Below are 23,017 nucleotides of genomic sequence, written 5' to 3' on the forward strand. Positions count from 1 at the left end.
CCTTATGTTACAATATTTCATTTTGTTTTTCAAGTATGTATGTATCTTGTACGTAAGTATTTATCTCATCTTAAGGAAGTTTAGTAATTGTTACTGGGAAAACAAGATAAAAATAAAATACTGAGTTAGAAAATTATTATTATTTTTTTTCAGTTTTCACCCTTCAGTTCACATATATAAAGTTAAAATCTAGTGATAAAAAGTCAATAAATTCATAGAGGCCCTCTCCTACACTGTTGTGAATTGTCTCAAGGCGGCATTGTTGCTGTTCTAGTAAACAAAATTTGTGATTACAAGGATGAAAGTGATTTCTTGCCGAACTGTAGAAATACTTCTGTGCTACATTTCAAGTCCAAGGTAATTCTGAGAGGTCTCGGACCCTCGCCCTAATCCCAAACTCTCAAGATTGCTGCTGTTTAGAGTTGGTTACCTGGAGGGCAAGTTTTAATGTTCTGGCATTAAACCTATGAGTGCTGCTATCAAATGGATTTCAGCCCAAGCAGAGGGCACAAGAGAGCTGTTTGTTGCTAACCTCTTGTTTATCTGGGAATTGTGTCTGTCCCAAATGGCTGGGCAGGACTGGGCGTCCTGCAAGAAGAAGAAGGATTTAAATACTGGGTGTTTCTCAGCTGGAGGGGAGGAAAGAGATGAAAAAAAAGGTTTGCATAATGGGGTGGGGCGGAGCAGTCAGGCAGATAGCAACATAGACTCCACTTAGAGAGCGCTGAAACAGCACAGAGGAAATGGGGTCAGGCCTGGGTGGGGTCCACAGGGTAGCAGATGATGATATGCTTACAATATTTGAGATTCATGCTGAACTGTTACATTTTACCACTGTGATGTGACTCTTCACATATGTCAATGCTCATAGTGCAGCAATAGGCAATATTTAAACGCATTCAGGTAAATGAATGTAAACAAATTTGCATATGCTTTCGTCATGGGCAGTGACAGCTGGAAACGCAATGGCCACTGTGCACTTTCACTTGCGAGTGTATACTTGCGTACAGGTTGCCAAGGGGAGGTAGGAGGGGGTGTGCCCTTCTCTTCAGCTCTGTCTCTGGCAGAGTTACCATGGAAACAGGCTATGGCTGGAAACAACAGGAGAAAGAAATCATGGGGTTTGCTTCACTACCTCTTATGAAGTCCGTTTTTGTCATTGCCTTTATATGGGCATTTTAGGAATATACAGTACAGGCGAGCTATGTAGGTAGAATGGATGGATTATGGTGGAGAACAATCTGCAGAGGCAACATGGAGCCAGACCACTTTATTTGTGGTGACTGTTTACAATATCTTCCTATACTGTGCATAATCAAAAGTATATTTAGTATTTAAGATCTGTTTCAACATTGACACTATGATACCACTATAGTTCTTGTGGGGACAATAAAAGATAATATTGTGTGTTGTTTTGGGTTACTCTACATTCAGAGGTTGCAAAGCATCTGCTAAAACTGATTTGTGTCTATTCTGAGTGGACAGAATGGAGTAAGAGAAAGAAGTGCTCCAGGCTCTTGTAATGCATCCAATTAATCTTTTGTTGAAATCCTTACCATCGCTTCTGCTGTACATTTGTGGCACTCTGAACAACTGCCCTTGCAAAAGGCATAGAAATAGAAGGAACTTTTCAATGAAAGGAGAAGTTTTTGTTGCTTATGACTTAATGAGGAATAGGTCTAAAGTGATGTTTAACTCTGTTATCAACCAGTGAGTCACAGGTCTGTTGGAAAGGAGGGAAAATAACAATGCGAAATGCAAATAATAAAATGCACATTTTGGGAAAGCAAAATAAATAGGCTTATCACTTTTTAAAAGGGAGAAGGAAATGCTTCCCATATATTTTGTTGTTGATGTCAAAGGAAGCTTTTCCAATCAAACTCTAAATTATTTTGGTCCAAATCTGTCACTAAGAAGCTAGCCTAATAAGGCAGGATGCCAACATGGGCAGGAAGCGTGACATGCCCACATGCTTGAAAACACTGAACAAAACTATGCTAAAATATGACAGAGACTACATTAAATACAGGTTTAGTATTGGGTTGGGCTGCCACATGATATTCAATGTAAAGAAGCAAAACCAGTTGAGAACCACTGATTTAACTCATGCTTGAAACTATAAGAACATCCTTTGTATCTGAGTTAAATTGTAGTGAAGTATCAATTTACTGTACCAAACATTATAGGGGTTTTTCCATGTTTGCATGCACCTGTCATCCATTCAGAAATTCATTAACTGTCAGCATAGCCATCGTCCACCATCATGGAGATAAAGGATGAGTAGCAGTCTAGTGCTGTTGTCTTTAGACGCTCTTTGGGTGGGGAAGTGTGTGATAGTGTGTTAATCGCCTGTGCTGGTGACATGCCCGGAGGACACACTGCCTTAGGCTGATTGGGCGACAGCATGGACACCTCTGATCCGGGATCAGGTCTGACAGACTGCTGAGAGAGCAGCAAGTTAGTGCCATAGCAATCCGTCTGGGCACCCACATAGAGCTTACAAAGCTTGGAGTCAGTGAGAATGCCTTTTTCTGTGGGGAATGAGATACAGCAATCAGACACAAGTGTTCTGTGCCTGCCAATCTAAGACACTGGCATTCGACAAGACATACTGAGGTGTGTCTGGATTAAAAACCTGACAGATGACTGTACATACATACATGCTTACACATGCACAAACAGGCACACACCTGAGTTTGATCATACACTATTAAAATAAATCTTCATTTTATCATTATATTATGTCCTAACCTGTAGCAACAAGATAAAGCATCAAGCGATAAATCCTATTTCCCCCATGTTAATCTGAGTTTTTGTCCTAATCAGCCTACCTGGTCTCACAGAAACATGTACTACACCTACATTTTTCAAATTAAGAGAAAAAAGAGCTGATTATAAGTTCATAAACTCTTAGGTCTACTTTTTACACTGTTCCTCTCACAATGTTATCTTATTAGTGCATGACTTGTAAGGCGATATATTTTAACGTTATCATTACCTAACCAACCACATTTACAAGCTTGTTCAACTGTAGACAAATTGTGCAGTAGCTCAAATAATAGAGTGTTGCACTTGCAATGCAAAGAACTGGGGTACGAGTCCCGAAGAGTCAACACATGAGCCGAATGTGTCATAGAAGATCCACAAAATGACATAGTTGTCTCACATTTGCTTTTTCTGACCCCATCACTAAGGTTTAGGTGTAAGGTTAAAGGTAGGTAGGTAGGTTTTGTTGATTTAAAACTTAATAGACCATTAACCTTAAAAAAAAAAAATATTTAGGAAGATGTTTAACTCTTTTAGCAACACTCGATGGACATTTCACATCGAAACTGTTATACATTTAATGAACAATTTATACATAACCATTATGCCACAGTCAGTTTAAAAAAAAAAAACATTAAAATCAGGCCCACTGTCTGAGCGATAATACCGCTATCACCCCGATCCTGTCGCTGCCCTCACTTTCGAGCAGATAACCCAGCCCCTAAACGGCACATATTAAAATATGTTTTGTCAAAATGACTGTGATTGATCGCTTTACGTGTCAGTTAGGCGACTCTTCCTGTCTGAAGAGTAAAAGTTATGGCTTTGTCAGACTACATTACGCCTGGTGTTACAGTGAACACCAAATACATTTTATTATACAATTTTAAGTAGCTGTCAGACTGATTGAAATGCTGCGCTAATTTCTGTAAAGTAATGTGGCATATTGTGAGCTTCTGAATCACACTGAGAATGGCCTTGGCCAGTACGCATATCACAGTCATGTAACTAACCTACTCCTCTGTTTTCCTCCCTCTACGGCAGCACAAACTGACCCCAATGGCCTGTCGCCAAGACAAATCAAAAGTGACAGCGATGATGATGACCTGCCAAACGTGACCTTGGACAGTGTTAATGAAACAGGATCCACAGCACTGTCTATAGCCCGAGCAGTGCAGGAGTGAGTATTCTGTACTGTTGCATACACTGAAAATCAAGTTCCAGCTTATGCAGACTGACAATCTTGAGTTTGCTCGAAAAAAATTAGTTGACAGGTGATGCATGCCATAGCTAACAATCTTATTGGGTTATTTGAAGATTCTGCTTGGCATTTTTGACATTTAGTCAACTGTCATTTCAACGTCAGTGGATGGAAGAGTTGGAAATAAACGTCTCATATCACAAGCCTTTTGCAAACTGCAAAGCGATTCTTTGAGGCACCCTATGATGCATTCTTTGAAATACCATCTCCCTTCTAAAGCTCAGAGTCTTCTATGGTAACACTAGCTGTCATCTCCCATTCTTAGAGGCGCAACTCCACAAGTCTTCACACAGATGGGGTAGTCTTCCCATTAAAGACAGTGATGTGATCAAAACCAGAAGACTCTCTGAGCACACTCAAGTCTGCAGGCTGTAAAAACAGCCTAAGACTTCTCCCAAACACCCAGACTTTTCCATTAGCCAGCCTCCTACCAGCACTCTGTTGTCCGCCTGTTATTTAGGCAAATGGTTTGGAAAGTATTCCAGGATTCTTCTGTATGTCAGAGCTCCTGCATTGACACAGTGTAAATGTTTCCCTTTGCTCTGAGCTTGCTTTGGATGAGCGGTACTAGAACTTTGGCCCCCATTGCAGGAGAATGCCAAAACACAGTTTAACCAGGTTTACAGGAATGGTGTTATTGGGAGAGCTGCTTTTGGCTGTTTACACACACAGAGAGAGAGAGAGAGAGAGAGAGAGAGAGAGAGAAGGAGAAAGATGGCAATGTGTGCAGCTGTGTTCATTCTAGCATGTGAAATAAGATAACATTGTGGCCAGTGTAGCCACACACAGAATAACACTGATGGCACAGTAGATGAACAAATAAGCATGTATCACATCAAAGTGTTTGAGGAAGTATATTGTTATTAAATTGGGTCTGTGTTTTTGTGCAATACTTAACGACTCGACAAAAAAGATGATGTGTCCCATGTTTAGAAAGCGTAGTCTGTAAAAAAAAAAAAGTGCAGTCTACTCTGTCTTACAGTAGGAATGATGTCTTGTTATTTTTCCCTGACTCTGGTGGGGTGAATTTGTGGACACAGAGGTTGTCTGGCACCACGCAGCCCCCATGGGACTAAAATAACACCGTTTACAGACCTATCAGAGCCCAGTCACGGCCAACCCAAAATGACTCAGTCTCCACTGTAAGACCGTATTCACCATCAGACATCCAATTTAGGAAAGAGATAACTGTCAGCTCTGCACATAATTCATATGTCCATTTGGCTAAAGATGTGTATAAATGGCATATGGCAGAACTTTGAACAAGATACCAAATGCCATTATTTGCAGTCATTTGTAGGGTTCAAAATTAAGTTGCTGGTATCAGTTTCAAAGCATGCAGAGGTGGGTAGAGTAGCCAAAAACTGTACTCAAGTAAAAGTACAATTACTTTAAAAAATAATTTCTCATGTAGAAGTAAAAGTACTAACATAAATAATTACTTGTGTAAGAGTAAGAAAGTATCCAATTAAAAGAGTACTTAAGTAGTGAGTAACTCGTTACTTTCACAAATGACATAATGGACGTTAACTCCCCTATATTCCATTACATAATACACATTTAACATGTATTACAGAATTATTATTATTATTATTATTATTATTATTATTATTATTAATGGAAATTCTGTCATCATTCACCATCATGTTGTTCCAAATCTGTATGACTTTCTTTCTTCCATGCAACACAATAAGGAGATATTAGACAGAATGTTTGCCTGAGTCACTATTTACTTTCAGTGAATGTTTTTTTCTATATATTTTGAAAGTGAATGGTGACTGAGACTGTCAGTCCCTAACATTCTGTCTAACATCTTTTGTGTTCCACAGATTACAGAAGGTCACACAGGTTTGGAACAACAGGGTTGGGAAATGATGTCAGAATATTAAATTATGGTTGAACTATCACTTTAAAGGGATAGTTCACCCAAAAATGAACATTCTCTCATAATTTACTCACCCTCATGCCATCCCAAATATGTATGACTTCCTTTCTTCTGCAGAACACAAATTAAGATTTTTAGAAGAATATCTCAGCTCTGTAGGTCCATACAATGCAAGTGAATGGGTGCCAAAATTTTGATGCTGTAGAAACTCACTATGCACAGTAAACCAGGATTAATTTAATCCATGAGTCAAAGTGTCTAATAACAGGGCAGTAACTGAGATTATGGGAGTAGTATTCAGCTGATCATGTGATGCTAAAATGGCTGCCCCCATGAGGCGCCCCTGCTAAAAAGAACTTTTACAAGGCTACTGATATGACTGATCTCTTCATCTCACATGAGAGTCATGATTTTATACATATGCTTCAAAATTACTATTAATTTCTTTAGAAGTAAACCTTTTTAAATGTGGGGAAAAAAAAAAAAAAATTACTGAGTGCACCTTTAATTGATTTTTTTATTCTTCAAATCAAAAATATAATTTTATATGACTGAATCAATTAGCCTACATATTAGCCTACCCTTTTTTTTTCTTTTTTTTTTTTTTTTACATAGGATTGCCTATATGTACTGTAATTCTTATGGCTATATGTAAAGCTTTAATGGTAAATGTAATTAGTAAAGTTTCAGGTGTTCCATTTAGTTTTACCCAAATATTGGGCATTAAAGCAGCATGAAGCTGATTCTGGACTTTAATAAAATAAAAATATATCTATATAACAAATTCTGCCTGCATGAGGCCGTCAAACTGAAACAAGTGCATACAAGAACAGTAGGTTATAAATGCAATTACATCAGAGGCGGTTCTTTACATGGCAGCAGTTCTTTGCTGCTACTGAATCTCCAGTGCCACGGCAAATGAATGATACCAAAGTTGTGAGCTTGCAGCCTGAATTGAATGTGATGAGAATTTCACCACATTTGGAATGAGGTGGCCGTTCAAATGATATTTTTAAGGCAACTTCACACAGAAAGTCCCAGCAGAAAGTTCCTGCAGTTTTCCACCAAAATAAAGGTTCTGTTTACAAGTTAAGTTATTAGAAAAATATTACTTGTATAATAATAATAACAATATTCATATAGTTATTGTTAGTTATTATAATACAATTTCAGTATATTTCTGTAATTTCTACTTCTTTTATAAATAAAAATATTATTATTCAGTATTTTATTACAATGATATAATATTCAAGTTAAATGGGTTCCAAAAAATTATGTTTGGAAAACTGGGTCCCATCACAAAGTGCACAGTCTGATAAATCCTTGAATGAATGAACTCAGTGAATCAGTGTTGTTTAATGTTCAATATGACAATGTGTAGCTAGTTACAGATAACCTTTTGTAATACATTATTTGTTATGAAATAAAATTAAACATTAAAATGTTACTAATATATTGTATGATATATAGTAAATATATTAAGTAATAAATAATATAATATTATATAGTAAGCGGTTTATTTTTTTTAAAGAATTATATATTTAATAAAAGGGGCATTTTTCCCTGCTGCAAGAGCTGAATTCTGTAGGAAACACATTGTTTCACTTTTAATTGACTATTTCACAATTCCAGTGGGTCAGAAGTTTACATACACTAAGTTAACTGGGAAAATTCCAGAAAATTATGTCAAGACTTTAGACAATTAGCCAATTAGCTTTTGATAGGAGGTGTACTGAATTGGAGCTGTACCTGTGGATGTATTTAATGGCCTACCTTAAAATTCAGTACCTCTTTGCGTGACATCATGGGAAAATCAAAAGAAATCAGCCAAGACCTAAGAAAAAAATGTTGGACCTCCACAAGTCTGGTTCATCCTTGGGAGCAATTTCCAAATGCCTGAAGGTACCACGTTCATCTGTACAAACAACAGTATGCAAGTATAAACACCATGGGACCACGCAGCCATCATACCGCTCAGGAAGGAGATGCATTCTGTCTCCTAGAGATAAACGTAGTTTGGTGTGAAAAGTGCAAATCAACCCAGAACAACAGCAAAGGACCTTGTGAAGATGCTGGAGGAAACAGGTAGACAAGTATCTATATCCACAGTAAAACGAGTCCTATTTCAACATAACCTGAAAGGCTGCTCAGCAAGGAAGAAGCCACTGCTCCAAAACCGCCATAAAAAAAGCCAGACTACAGTTTGCAAGTACACATGGGGACAAAGATCTTACTTTTTGGAGAAATGTCCTCTGGTTTATTGAAACAAAAATGTAACTGTTTGGCCATAATAACCATCATTATGTTTGGAGGAAAAGGGGTGAGGCTTGCAAGCCGAAGAACACCATCCCAACCGTGAAGCATGAGGGTGGCAGCATCATATTGTGGGGGTGCTTTGCTGCAGGAGGTACTGGTGCACTTCACAAAATAGATGGCATCATCAGGAAGGAAAATCATGTGGATATATTGAAGCAAAATCTCAAGACATCAGCCAGGAAGTTAAAGCTCATCACAAATGGGTCTTGACCCCAAGCATACCTCCAAAGTTGTAGTAAAATGGCTTAAGGACAACAAAGTCAAGTTATTGGAGTGGCCATCACAAAGCCCTGACCTCAATCCAATAGAAAATTTGACTCAGTTACACCAGTTCTGTCTGGAGTAATGCGCCAGAATTCCAGCAAATTATTGTGAGAAGCTTGTGGAAGGCTACCCAAAATGTTTGACCTAAGTTAAACAATTTAAAGGCAATGCTACCAAATACTAACAAAGTATGGGAATCACACTGGGAATGTGATGAAAGAAATAAAAGCTGAAATAAATAATTCTCTCTACTATTATTCTTACATTTCACATTCTTAAAATAAAGTAGTGATCCTAACTGATCTAAGACAGGGAAGTTTTCTACGATTAAATGTCAGGAATTGTGAAAAACTGAGTTTAAATGTATTTGCTAAGGTGTATGTAAATGTCTGACTTCAACTGTACTTGCATAATATAATATAATATAATATAATATAATATAATATAATCAGGTTGGCTGAGTTTTAACAACCAAAGTGTAAATGCAAAATAGACCAAGACTAAAGTTATCTATATTTTAAGCATTATGAAATATTTTGATATTTAAAATATTATTTTTAATGTAATGCATTAGTTTTTAAAGCCTTAAATTAAGTCAAGTAAAAGTTAAATATTAATAAATGACTTAGGTTTATGAAGCACACACACCTATAACAAAAGCATAACAATTTAAATGACAATTAATCGTCATAATCGTGAAAGCCCTAAAACTAATAATGAATTTTCATAATCGTGACAGCCCTAATTCAGTCTGATTTGAAGCACATATCAAAACACTTAAGCCAGGACGACAGGGTTATATAGATGAAATTACTCTGACGTCACACCGCAGGAAACCACACTTCCGGGTTCTTTCGAGCAGCAGATTTCAATGGTGGAAATAAGCAGCGCTGCAGTTTTAATCTTCTTTTAAGCTTAATAGTGTAATAATGTCTGTTAATGTTAATAAAAGTTATTATAAAGGAATATCTATGGTTTACAGTGAGGAAATGATGTGGGTTCTTTTCTGAATTATCAGCAAAACAAGTTTAATCTTGGTTCAATGAGCCTGTGTGATTATGTTGGAATGTAACAGGTTGATGAATACACATCCTCACATGTTTAACACACTTCTTAAGCCTGAGAATTTGTGTACTTCGAAATTAAAACTACCATCAGACATGTCTCTTTCCCATGATCATTTAACTGCTTAAATGATTAACCCACATACAATAAATAATAATATTTTACTTTAATATAATAATATTCAATATCAAAACTTAACCGTTTTCGATTTAACTATTTGATTTACTCCATTCAAAATAAATGCAAAGACATCATTTTAGCAGAATGACATTATTTTAGTGACTTATCCTTTCACAAACAATAGTCCATGCGCTGCGGTGGTGGAGACGGGTCCCAGTCCCTCCCATTATATCATATAGGTGGTCTTGATCATATACAGTAAGATCATCGTTAGATCATATTTGACCAGCTGACCTCATATCTGTCACAGCGACAGCATTTTGGAAATTAAAAACAGCCGTTTGCACGATTTCTTCATAAAAAAAAAATAAAATAAAAAAAAGTTAATATTCACCAACAGCTGCAGCAGGTCAACTGTGAATAAAGCGGACGCGATAACAGTGACGGTGACCCGTGAAATATCATAATTTATGTAAGATCATGAGTTTTCTCTGATGCAATGATCTGGTGGAAATTTAAAGAAGCCCTAATCTCCAATAATCTTTGGGAAATGAGGTGTTTCAATCCCACAAACAGTACTTTTTGAGCAGTTTCAGCTAAACTATAGTAAAGCGCCCATAGATAGCAGTTCTTTTCTGGGCTACCAAAGGCACCTGGAAGGAGCGGAGCATTAGTTCAGAGAAACAGAGCTGTTTTTAAATCTAGGTATCATCTGCTTTGCACTGTTATAGGTGATGGCACTAGCATGATACATTTCACGGTGAATGAAGAGACACGGCTCGGTGCTGGCACTCATCAGAGGTTTCAAATTAAAAATAAATGTTAAAAAGCAGAGAGAAAAGTGCCAATAAAGTATGAACTATAAGTAGCATGGTGTCCTGATCGTGCTGGGAAAAGATGGGATGTTCAAAGGGGCAGTGGATCCAAAGACAGAACCAGAAGTTCATTTTTAGGAGGTCACACACCAGACTTGTCAGGTGAACAACACAGCATCCTAAATAGTAAATACATTTCCTATGAATGTACGCACACTGCCGCCACTGTTTGCTGATGGCACCAAGCTATGACTTCGGGGGCTACTCAAAAATAATTTGCCATTAAGTTTGACCCAAATATTAGGGATGCACCAATTTATTGGCCTCTGATAATTATCGGCCAATTATTGACCAAATTAAAACCATCAGCAAATGGGTTCATTTATAATTAATTATCAACACACTTTGTAAAAACTCTGTGAATTCAATTGCACAATCCAGAAAAAATTATAGCCACAGAATATAGAAGGGATGGCACTCCTAAGAACACGTAATATTTAATTTTTTAGCTCTCTTGTTCTCATATTAATGAGGAAAAACCCTTGTTACGTGACAGTTGTGAAAGCTAAACTCTCCTGTTCATGATGAGGAAAAACCATCCAAAACGCTTTGTAACCAACAAACTTTGACTTCTGAGACATTAGTATTGTAGCCATTAAGGCTGCACGATTAATTGAGTCTTGCTCGATTACTTAAGCTTGAAAGGCTCATTATTAGGAATGGGCGGATTGATCCCAAAGTATCGATACTTACGATACTGATGTTGTATCAAAAATATCGATCCTCACACAAAAATATTGATTCTAACATTTTTTTTTTTTAAACAAGGGATATTATTATTTGGTTACCATGAACATAAACAATAATCGTAAGCTTCAAAGTTAAATAAAAAGGATTAGCAAATACTTGTGGAGGATGGGAACTATTTCTTCTTCCGCTCATCTTAACATGCATGCTGAATGACACAAACAGACAAGCACTTGTGCCGTCACAAGGCTCGTTCAAAATAGAGGGATCAGTGCCTTGTAGAGGTAATGATAGGAAAACCATGGTTTTACTACAGTTATATTGTAGTAGCAACCATGGTTAGTTGTGTGGTAACTATGGTTTAACTAAATCCCATGGTTAAACTATAGTTACTGTGAAAGCATGGTTAATTTTTGTAAGGGTAAACAAAACAGAAGTCTAATAATTTTCTGTTTAGGCTCACAAATGTAAAAAAAAATAATAATTTCACAGAAGTATCGGTATCGACGATATTGGACTACTGAATTATTGGTATCGGATCGAAAAGAAAATAAGTGGTATCGCCCATCCCTAGGTCGTTATACTGCATTCAGTGATTCAGTCAGCGCTTCAGTCAGCATTGTGTAAGCAAGCGGCACCCTCTAGTGGTCTGGACAGCATTATCCATTATACCATGATAGAACTTAAAAGGGTGTTTCGTTCCTTTGGTTAAAACTTTTTATTTTCCCATGATGTGGTTGACATTTCCATGGAATTGTCCAACATATGCATTATATGAATTTGTGATGTTCTATTATATACAGTACAAACATGTAAAATGTGAGATGCAAAAACAGAAGTGCAATAATGTTTTAGAAGTACAAAATAACATTTTATTCACGTTAATCATCATGCTATGATATTTAGTTTTTAGTTTTTATACATCTTTGTAAATTTTAAAACAAAAATTCCTGAGCAAAACTACTCTTATGACAAAATAAGTTAAGTGGCAGAATATCGGTTTCGGTCAATAGTTTATTGTTAAAATCGTCATCGGCGAAAATGTTTCATATCAGTACATCCGTACCAAATAGTTATCAAGGGACATTAACTTAATCCTAAACTACAACATGCATTGTGTATAGGCAATTTTTCAGTAACAAGTTTATATTTTCGGGGTTTGACAGCTTGAATAAAACCAAGGCTACAGAGAAATAATGCATAATAAACTTTGCGCTATCTAATATTCAGTTTGCGCAGTTGCATCGTTTTTTCATTCACCTGCAAACTCATCATCTACATCACTTTGTCCATACTTGAAAAAGTACAAAAGCTTTCCTATGTATCTTTTGTCAGACTACTGTATTGTTATTTATGTCAGAGGCGTCCCCTCCAAAATATATCAGACTGTAAACATCCTGTGAGAGCTCGCTGCTGAAGGTCTTTCCACTGTAAATCCTGTCACTCCCTTTGCGCTCCCCAATTCCATCTGAGCTCTCCTTCCAACATTACCCCTCCCCATTTTTATCTCACCACCAACTTTCAAGTTCATATAGAGCACTCACTCTCTCTTTTTCTCTGTTCCACTCTTTCTCTCTCTCAGTCTCTCGTAATTTCTGAGACAAAAGACAAAAAAAAAAAAAAAAAAAAAAAAAAAAAACCTGTTTGGCTCATTGCCTCTTTCTCAGCTTCTCTTTGTCTCCTCTTCTCAATTTCAATTCTCCCCTCCTGGGTCTCTTTCTCTCCCTCTTTCACTCTCTGTGTGCGTTAGCTTTAGGCAATGAGAGAGTTCAGCCTCATTTCTGACACATTGGCTCATTTCCGCTAGGACTTCGCTTGGCAGCATGCCAACACCAACAGGTGATCCCAGAAGCAGAGGAGAAACAGGAAGTGGGCTGTGTCTGGTGGAGAAAGTTCACTGGAGGGGTTATCTGGCTCCGCCCCCTTGGCCTTCACTGCCAGGCCCAGCCCATGCCAATCAGCAAAGAGGGGGGATATAGAGCTCTTAATAAAGAGAAGGGGAGAGAGGACAATCTAATGTAATTAGGCACTTCTCTGTCTCTACCTATGGGAAATAGAATTAAATGACTTTTATGCACATACTTTCTCTCTCTCACTTTCAAACACATGCACACAAACACTCACATAGCATGTCCTCACACTTACGTGGCTCTTCACAGGTTTCCAGTAGTTAAGTAAGCTCATTGGTTGATATCTTGTACAAATCCTCTCAATGAGACAGCTTTACAATCTCACAGCTTTACAGGCCCACCGTCTGGAATGTCAATAATTCATTTTTCCACAGCAATCATAACAGACAGCATGTTAATTCTGTACAGTTCTGTTCATCTGATTGTATAATATTGATTGCAATTTTACTGATTGGACCAGTATGTAAAGACACTTACTTGCATTTTACTAACAACAAACTAACAATATAAAAAGTGAATTGCACTGCTCTGTAAAAATTCGGACTTGTTTAAAAAAAAAAAATAAATACTATGCCTTTGGTCTGTGACTATTTGCTTTGAATAGTCAAAATGCATTAAGCCTACAGCGCCATCTAGTGATGGATAATGCATTTTTGCAACACGTTTTTAAATGAATTAATACATATTTTGATTGTAAGATGGTACACGTTAACTGCTTACACATTTAAAGTGAAATACAGGTTCCAAGGCTTTTAATACAAGGAAACTCGTGAAAATATCTGCGCGATGGTTGCGTCTTATCAAATATTTGTAGCATTATTTTTTGGTATTCAATTCTCCATGGCGCTGTCTCGAGTTTAGGAAAAAGTCTGCGGTGTTGCAACAACGGTCTGACATTTTTTTTTTTTTTTTTTTTTTGTAAACTGCCTGCTTGTGTGACGACATCCCGCCCACATCCAAAATACTACAAAACCACGGAATTATTCTTCGACACCAAATCATTTTTTATTTGATTTTTCTCAGAATTTATCTTCCCGCCCTGCATTCTTTTCCACGCGCTGGTGCTTTTACCCGCGCTGCGTTGGTATTATTTGCGACATACATTGCACACTGATGACGAGCATCTGGTACTGTAGCACATGTCTATTTCCTGTGTGGGAAGACAAATTTAAGAAAAAAAAGTTGATCTGCATTGCAGTGGAATGAATAAATAAATGCCTTTCTCTGATTTAGAAATTGCTCGTGCTCACATCATTATCAAAATATGGATTAACAGATGCATTGTAGCCTATTAACAAAACTGTACTGCTGCAATGTACTGATATACAATACTAATATGGACTAATATACAATACTAATATGGACTGATTTATAATACTAATATGGAGGAGTAAATATAATGTTTCAGTTTATTCATTTGTTGCAACAGATCCCTTGGAGATTGCCTGGTTGAGTTTTCTCATACACAAACTTTATTTCTCATACCAAGATATGTTTGACACATTTAAAGGTGCACTCAATAATTTTTCTTCTTTAATAAAAAAGTTATCCACCCAAAGTAATTAATAGTACTTTTGAAAATATGATTAAAATGATGTACAAAATACACAAGTTGTTGGTGCCACACTTCTACTCATATCAGGGACCTTGAAAAAGCTGTTTTTATTCTACAGGCCCATGTTGAGATCACATGAAAAACCCTTGCTGAGTGTACCTTTAAATGGATATTCCAGGTTCAATACAAGTCAAGCTCAGTCAACACCATTTGTGGCATAAAACTGATTACCACAAAAACTGAATTTGACTCACCCCTCCTTTTCTTTAAAAAAGGCAGAAATCTGGGTTCCAGTGAGGCACTTACATTGGAAATGAATGGGGCCAATCCTTAAACGTTAAAATACTCACTGTTTCAAAAGTATAACCACAAGACATAAACAATATTGGTGTTAACCAGTATTGGGTAAGTTACTCTAAAAAAGTAATTAATTACTAACTACTAATTACATCTTCTACAGTGTAATTAGATTACTGCACTAATTACTCTGTCTGAAAAGTAATTGCATTACTTATTACTAATTACTTTCTAAAACCCTTATCAACCTCGACCAGATGAAAATTATAAGGATAGACATCAACTTGTTCTTTTAATACTTTCATATAAATCATATAAATTCAAATAAATTATTCATGAACTGGCCAAAGAATTTAAGGGGACTGCACTGAATTACAAAATGTATATTTTAACATTAGATGATACATTTCTATTTTAAATTCCCTATTGTTTTAAATAGAATTGTTCTATAGTCTATACAGTATTTAACACAATTACATCAGAAGTAACTGTAATTAAATTACTGAAAAATTAAGAGTAATCCCTTCCTTTACTTTTTTTAAATGAAAAAGTAATTTCATTACCATAATTAATTACTTTGTAATGCATTACACCCAGCACTGGTGTTAACATGATTTTAGTGTCATAAAATTGCTTGCTAACCTGTTATGTGTAAAGTTATAGCCAATTTTACAACTTTGTTGTCATGATGATGTAAAGTCAACAACCAAAAACTACTGTAAAAATTATGATTTAAATAACTTTACAGCTCAAATAATACATGAGTTTAGCAGAAGAATTAATGTAAGTGTTTTTATACAATGAAAAGCTTCACATTTCTGCCTTTAAATCCTCCAAAAATTGGCCCCATTAACTTCCATTGTAAGCGCCACACTGCAACCTCAATTTTAGCTATTTTTAAAAGAAAAGGACGGACGAGTCTAGATAATTTTTTGTGGCAATCAACATTATGCCACAAATGCTGTCGATTGAGTTTAACTTGTATTGAACTCTGAATATTCCTTTAAGATTAATTATACAATAATACAAGGATCACAGTCAGAAAAGCAGTATTATGTTTCTGTATTCTGTTAAGATAATCAAGATATTGCATACTGACACATGGAAACACTTGTTACAAACTGTTGCGCTATGCTATCATTTTGCCACATGGTGACAGGAGTGAGTCACAACTGTGTGTGTGTGTGTGCGTGTGTGTGTGTGTGTGTGTGTGTTTTCTTTTCTGCAACATTGTAATGCCAGGTACTGTGTGACTAAAGCATCTCCTTTCTGTCTCAGTTCCATGTCACCATTCAGTATTGAGAGCATTCGACGGCCACAGCCACCTGAATCTCCAGACTCTAAGAAGAGACGTATCCACAGGTGTGACTTTGCAGGCTGTAATAAAGTTTATACCAAGAGCTCCCACTTAAAGGCACACCGGAGGACGCACACAGGTTAGTCATGTTTTCAGACTCATTTCATTTGATTTTTGTGTCCTGATCCTAGCTAACCAGTCTTGATTGATCCAGATTTAAAAGAGTTCCTATTTGACAATTATTTCTTTGATATTTCCAATATTAGAGTTGTGTTCTGTGTTGTTCACTGAGGGCTGCTCATTGCTGCAAACAACCATTCCTTGTGCTTATGAACTGTATTGTCCTCTTCCATTGTCTCCACCAGGTGAGAAGCCATACAAATGCACCTGGGATGGCTGCACATGGAAGTTTGCCCGCTCAGACGAGTTGACACGGCATTACCGTAAACACACAGGGGTCAAGCCCTTTAAGTGCGGGGACTGTGACCGAAGCTTCTCCCGCTCAGATCACCTGGCCCTGCACCGCCGCAGACACATGCTGGTCTGAACTGGGTTGTCTAGCCCACTCACATATCCTCACACACACACACACACACACACATATACACACACACAAGTGGGGAGCTGGGTCTCCCCAAATAGTGTTCAGCTGGGCTGGACACAGACATGACCATGCCTGCTCCTGAGAAAGAAAGAGAGGATAAAAAAAGGAACTGAGATAAAGGAATATGTTAATTTCCACACACCTGCAGAGCTAAACAGGGTCCATTCAGGGATGGAGGAGGCTATTCTACAGGCTGCCTTTCATCCTGATGTTTGGAGTCCAGGATGTTCAGATTTCAACACTGCCTCATGTCTACCTAAAAAAATTATTCACTTGGACATATAGTTTGTTTTCTGGTTTTCCTTTCTGAATCTTTCTCGTGTTCTTTTCAAATATGGCTGCTTTTCAGTCAACATCTACAATGTGAAGATATGCAGAATGGAATGGCTGTACTTGTTATTCTGGTCCAGGCCTAATTTTGGCTCAGTTGTTCCTCGGGCAGATGTTGGTCAGCTTCTCATGGTGATGAATGAGGGACTGACCATGAATAGTGCTGTTGCACAGTTTTTAGCATTTACCTTTGTGGAACATCAAGAGCCAGGAACATCCGAGAAGGATCAAGGGGTTGTTCTTTTGATGACCGATTGGAGACTTTGGGCCAGTGATTTCAAGGCGTGAGGAAAAAAGGTTGTCATTTACCACAGATCAACACACCAGCGAATTAGTTTACATAAATTAACATATCGGAATTTTTATTTATGGTCATTGTATCTTTTGTTCCCTCAAATGTTGATTTTGTGTTTAAAGGGATAGTTCACCTAAAAATGACAATTCTTTTATCATATACTCACTCTCATGCCATCCCAGATGAACACAAACAAAGATCTTTAGAAGAATATCTCAGCTCTGTAGGTCCATAAAATGCAAGTGAATGGTGACCAAAACGTTAAAGCTCCAAAAGCACATAAAGGCAGCATAAAAGTAAGACTTCATTGGTTAAATACATGTCTTCTGAAGCAATATGATATGTATGGGTGAGAAACAGATCAATATTTAAGTCCTTGTTTACTATAATTGTCCTCCCTGCCCAGTAGGTGGCGATATGCACAAAGAATATGAATCGCCAAAAACAAAAGTAAGTGAAAGTCGAGATTTATAGTAAAAAATAACTTAAATATTGATCTGTTCTATATCACATCATTTCAGAAGATATGGATTAAACCACTGGAGAGTCATATGGATTATTTTTATGCTGCCTATATTTACTTTTTAGACCTTCAAAGTTCTGACCACCATTCACTTGCATTGTATGGACCTACAGAGCTGAAATATTCTTGTAAAAATCATTGTTTGTATTTAGAAGAAGAAAGAAAGTCACACATATGGGATGGCATGAGGGTCAGCAAATGATGAGTGAATTTTAACTGAAAAATGTTTACATTAATTGAATTTAATCCCTGTATAAAACAGATAAACAGAAAGACAGTGGACAACATCCCTACTAAAAAGACCAGCTCAGACCAGCATCATTTCCATCATGGTCCAGTCATGTTTATACTGGTTTGGTGCTGGTCTAGTTTGGGGACCAGCATAGCCTGCTATTCTCCTTAGCAAAACTTAGTTAGTAAAGCTGGTTGACAAGAAAGTCTTGTTGGTTTAGTGAACTAAGAAGCCTGGTGGAGACAAAAAAAAATGCAACATATCCTGGTGATCAGCTAAGACCCCCCCCCCCCCCCCCCCCCACACACACACACACACACACACACACAGCAGGGATATATGCCAGTGTGCAAATTGCTCTCCACATTAATGTCACCATATTAAAGGTGCTATAAGTGATTTTTTTTTTTTAAATGGTTTGCAGAAAATGTACCTTCTCCTTGAAAGATATCACTGAAATAAGTGTCCTGAAATATCTCACCAGTCTTTATGAAAGATCAAGAGTCTAGAAAAAAAAAAAAATAATAATAATATATATATATATATATGGCTGCGGACATATTTTTCGATCAGCCAATCAGAAGACTTTGATGTGCTTTCTGCCTGTCAGTCATTTTGCACATTCTCATAGTGTAGTAGTTGAAGCAGAATATTCAGGTTTACTGTCATATTCAGATTCATCATAGTTATAGCAACTATTTTGCTACTGATGTGTCTGACAACTGCGAGAAGGCACACTGTTTGCTGACAGTCTCAGCGCTATCTTTGGAGGATGGTGTTTTGGAAAGAGGGGTATGTCTACTATAACGGCACATAAAGGCTTAAGTTCCAGAATGGCTAAAATCACTTACAGCACCTTTAACTGACTAATTAGGGTAGTATCAGTAAATCTGGATAATGAGGGTCTACTCAGACAGGTAAATCAAAACAGATGAGCAGTATAGTTGTTCTGAGCACCTGGGGAGAACTAGTCTGGTTCTTTCTCTTGTTCTTAAATCAGGTGGCTTTGAAACATGGACACAACTTTGGATTTCTAACAGTGCCCCTTTGTTTTCTATAATTCAGAGACCTCTTTTATTTATAGTGGATTTCTAGCTACCACATTTTAGAGGTCAAGTAGTATCTCAAAACTTTGTAGAATACCAGAGGAAGTCTCTAGAAGGTTTTCTCTGATTTCCTTTCTTTGTGAGATTGCTTGTGGACCATGAAGCTTTGAACCACTCAGTTGTGAGTGTCAATGATTAGTACAACAGCTTCACAAAAATGAGCGATACTGGCTTTGTCCTTTACTCGCTATTTACCGAGAATCCAGAGCTGTATAGCATTTTACTGAATGTCCCATGTGAAGAATTGTCTCTCTTATTAATATCTATATAAATACACTACACAAACCAAGATGATCAAAAGAAGCAATACAACCTAGTTGTGAATACAAAAAATTATTTTGCATACGGTACCTAAATAAAGCCACCTAAGGTATAGGCTTTCAACTGTCTATGTTGACATGGATTCTAATAGAGCTGTCAGAAAAGCTGCCTTCTGCCTTTGTGATCCATATGCACTTTCAAGTGGCCACAAAAAGCCACCATGATTGCTTCACAAATGATTAAATTTACCAGAATTTAAATTCTGAATGGACACTTTGCAGTCTGCCTGTACATGCATGGGTGATCAAATATGCTGACTAGATCTACAATCAATCACACAGTTGTGAAAAAAAAGTAAATGAAATTCAAACGTTGTGAAATGCTGTAAAAGGAAACATAAAGGAAGAGAAAGATTCTTAGGAACAATTTGTCCATAAGAGAGATAACATGACCAATCTGTTTCTAGCCTTTTTTTTTTATTTTATTTATATATATATATATATATATATATATATATATATATATATATATATATATGTTCTGAAGTATTATGATCTACCATGTTTTAAGTTCTACAGTATGTATTTGTGTACACGTGTGTATTCTGTTGTAAATGGGGTTGAACATAACATGAGCACCTTGTTTTTATGAAGAATGAAAGTAATTATTTGAATATAAACATGACATTAATCACCAATGTATTTTATCATCATATTCTGTATTTTTGAGGTGTGTCTGTAATGTTGGGCACTTCATCCGCATATGACTATTTTCTGTACAAAAAATACATTTAAAAATGTTGTAATATATGTGAAAGTGAAAGGATATTGCTTTGTTTTACAGGCTGTAAATACCTATTAAAATAGGTCTTTTTTTAAATACGAGGGATTATCTTTATACATATGCAGATTTTTCAGAGACGTTCATTTAGCTAATATAATAGTGTTCAACCATGCTATGTGTGAGAATGCTGAAGGCTCTCCGTCATCTTAAACGCAAATGCATAGTTGCGTGCAGTTTATTTGAACAATCAAATAAAATGTTCAGCACAGTATTCAGGCGGTGATGCCTCTTTATAGTATATATAGACAGTCATTTTTCAATGTTTTTATACTGACTCTATGAAATGTGAATAAAATGAAAATAACACGCTCCCAGCTCAGTATTCAGGGGTCATCATCAGCAAAAGAATTCCAAATTTAGTCATTATTGTTACACCAATACGTTTTCTGCTCTGTAAAACGGGGAAAAAAAGAGCTGGGTTGTTTTATTAACCCATTTTGCATTACTTTCCTTACCCTGTGGCATTCTCACATTTTTTGTGGCATAATTTTGTAAAGGCAAACAGGGTCAAAGTTATGCAATAATAACGAGTGCCTAGTATTATTAAGATTATCACATACATGAAGTGTATGCACAGATATTACAAACAAAATGTGTTCTAGAAAGGAGTGCTGCTCAAGTTGCAAGGTTTCTCTGGTTTAAACACCCAGACTCAACATAGTAAAACACAATTCTATTCCTTTGAAATGCACTGAGCCTTATGAACCATTTTGAACCATTTTGTGACATCAGAAGGTGAAGCTGTGAAATTATCCATTTAGTGTTTGTGTCTCCTATGGAAGCTGCATAAGATTTGTATGGTATTATTCACCTATGGAAGGACACATTTGCTTAATTGTCAGACCTCTTAAACTTTTTCTGCAGTTTCAGTCAACTCCAATCTTGGTAATACATCAGTCACAGGGAATATTCTTAATGTTAAGACACTGGTGGTACAGCGTAGTCCTTTGGCAATTCCTCTGTGAACAGCGTTTCCCCCTCAAGTCTCTGTAAAATATTGCCTTTGTTTCAATGTATATTAAATTTGCTTTACTTTAGTTGGATTCAAAATATTTACTCTATTGATTTTGTTTCTTGTTTTACTGATAATCTGTAATTATCTTTCATGTGTTCATGTATAGTGTGTGTATTGTAAATATATTCAGAGATTTTTTGGTTTTACTGTAAAATTGTGATATTTTTTCCTTGCTACACTTCAAAGGGAGTCCCTTCACATTAAATCCTTTTGGAGGATGTCTCGTCCCAATCGTTTCAAAGGTTGAAAGTGTTTTCAGCTGTCTAAATATTCTGTGGATTTAGCTATTCTCTGTATTTTCTTTTTTTTGCAGAAGATTGAGCTGTGAATTGAAATTGAGGTTACACATTATATTTGTTTGATAATCTAATCGGAGGCATGGAAGTTAATAAACTTGCATTTTGTATGGAGCACAACTGCATAAATGTGCCATAATTCAATTTAAACAACCATATTTCCACTTATTCCCATTTACTTAGACTAAATCTGTTAATTGAATAAAATATAAAAAAACTTTCCGCAACTTTCATTCAATATTGCCATAGAAAAACACCATTGACTTACTACAAAGAGAGACCCGGAGTAACCTATGGCAAGCCGAATTCACTTTTATTCATTTGCAGGATATGAATTGTTGATATCAACAATTAAATTTTCACTAGTTAGAATTCTAATTCTTGATATCAAGAATGTAATTTTCACTAGTGGAAATGGCAATTGTTGATATCAGTAATTACATTTCCACTAGTATAAACGTGAATTCCTGATATAAAAAATGACGTCATCACTCATCAAATTCTTGATATCAAAAATACAATTTCAACTAGTAAAAACCCTAATTTTTGATATCTATAATTTAATTTTCACTAGTAACGTTTCACACAGGTATGTTATTCACTTCTATTCAAAATGCAATTATTGATATCAAAAATTAGTTTCTAACTAGTTGAAAGTCTAATTTGACATATCAACAATTCTTTTCTTACTAGTAAAAAACACAATTTTTGATAATAATGTAATTCCAACTAGTAAAAATGCTTATTTTAGATATCAAATACTCAGTTTTCACTAGTGACAATTTTAATTTCTGATATCTGTAATGTAATTGTTACTAGTAAGAAATACTTTTTAGGTATCATTAATTACACTCCAAATTATTGATCTGAAATCCCAATTGCGGAAATAAATTCTTGATATCAAAAATGGAATTTCAGCTATTAAAAACCGTCATTCTTGATATCTGTAACTGAATTCTTACGTGTTAAAAAGGAATTGTTACATGTTAAAATTTATTTTTTACTAGTTAAAATGGTCATTTCAGATATCATAAATTCCTTTTTGGATATGTGCATAATAATGAGGAGTACTTAAAAAGTTCCTTACATACCTTATGAATATTCAAAAAAGAAAGGTATGGAACCTTGCAGGAGAAATGCAAGGGGAAAAGAGGACCGCTAATTCATCCTCACAATACATTTCCTCTGTCGTTTATAAACCACACTTTTATTTT

The 23,017-nt window shown here is 36.2% G+C and overlaps 1 protein-coding gene across 2 annotated transcripts in view; it reads left to right on the plus strand.

Moving 5' to 3' along the window:
- Positions 1-21,923, plus strand: part of klf12b (Kruppel-like factor 12b) — a 63,398-nt gene extending 41,475 nt beyond the window's left edge. For both annotated transcript variants that reach the window (XM_051709263.1, XM_051709262.1), the window contains 3 exons: positions 3,811-3,946; positions 16,280-16,437; positions 16,664-21,923. In XM_051709263.1, coding sequence (XP_051565223.1) covers positions 3,811-3,946; positions 16,280-16,437; positions 16,664-16,845 — 476 coding nt within the window. In that variant the 3' untranslated portion in view covers positions 16,846-21,923. The remainder of the gene's footprint in view (positions 1-3,810; positions 3,947-16,279; positions 16,438-16,663) is intronic.
- Positions 21,924-23,017: the final 1,094 nt, after the last annotated feature.

The sequence above is a fragment of the Myxocyprinus asiaticus genome, chromosome 10 (genome assembly GCF_019703515.2).
Source record: "Myxocyprinus asiaticus isolate MX2 ecotype Aquarium Trade chromosome 10, UBuf_Myxa_2, whole genome shotgun sequence".
Lineage (NCBI taxonomy): Eukaryota > Metazoa > Chordata > Actinopteri > Cypriniformes > Catostomidae > Myxocyprinus > Myxocyprinus asiaticus.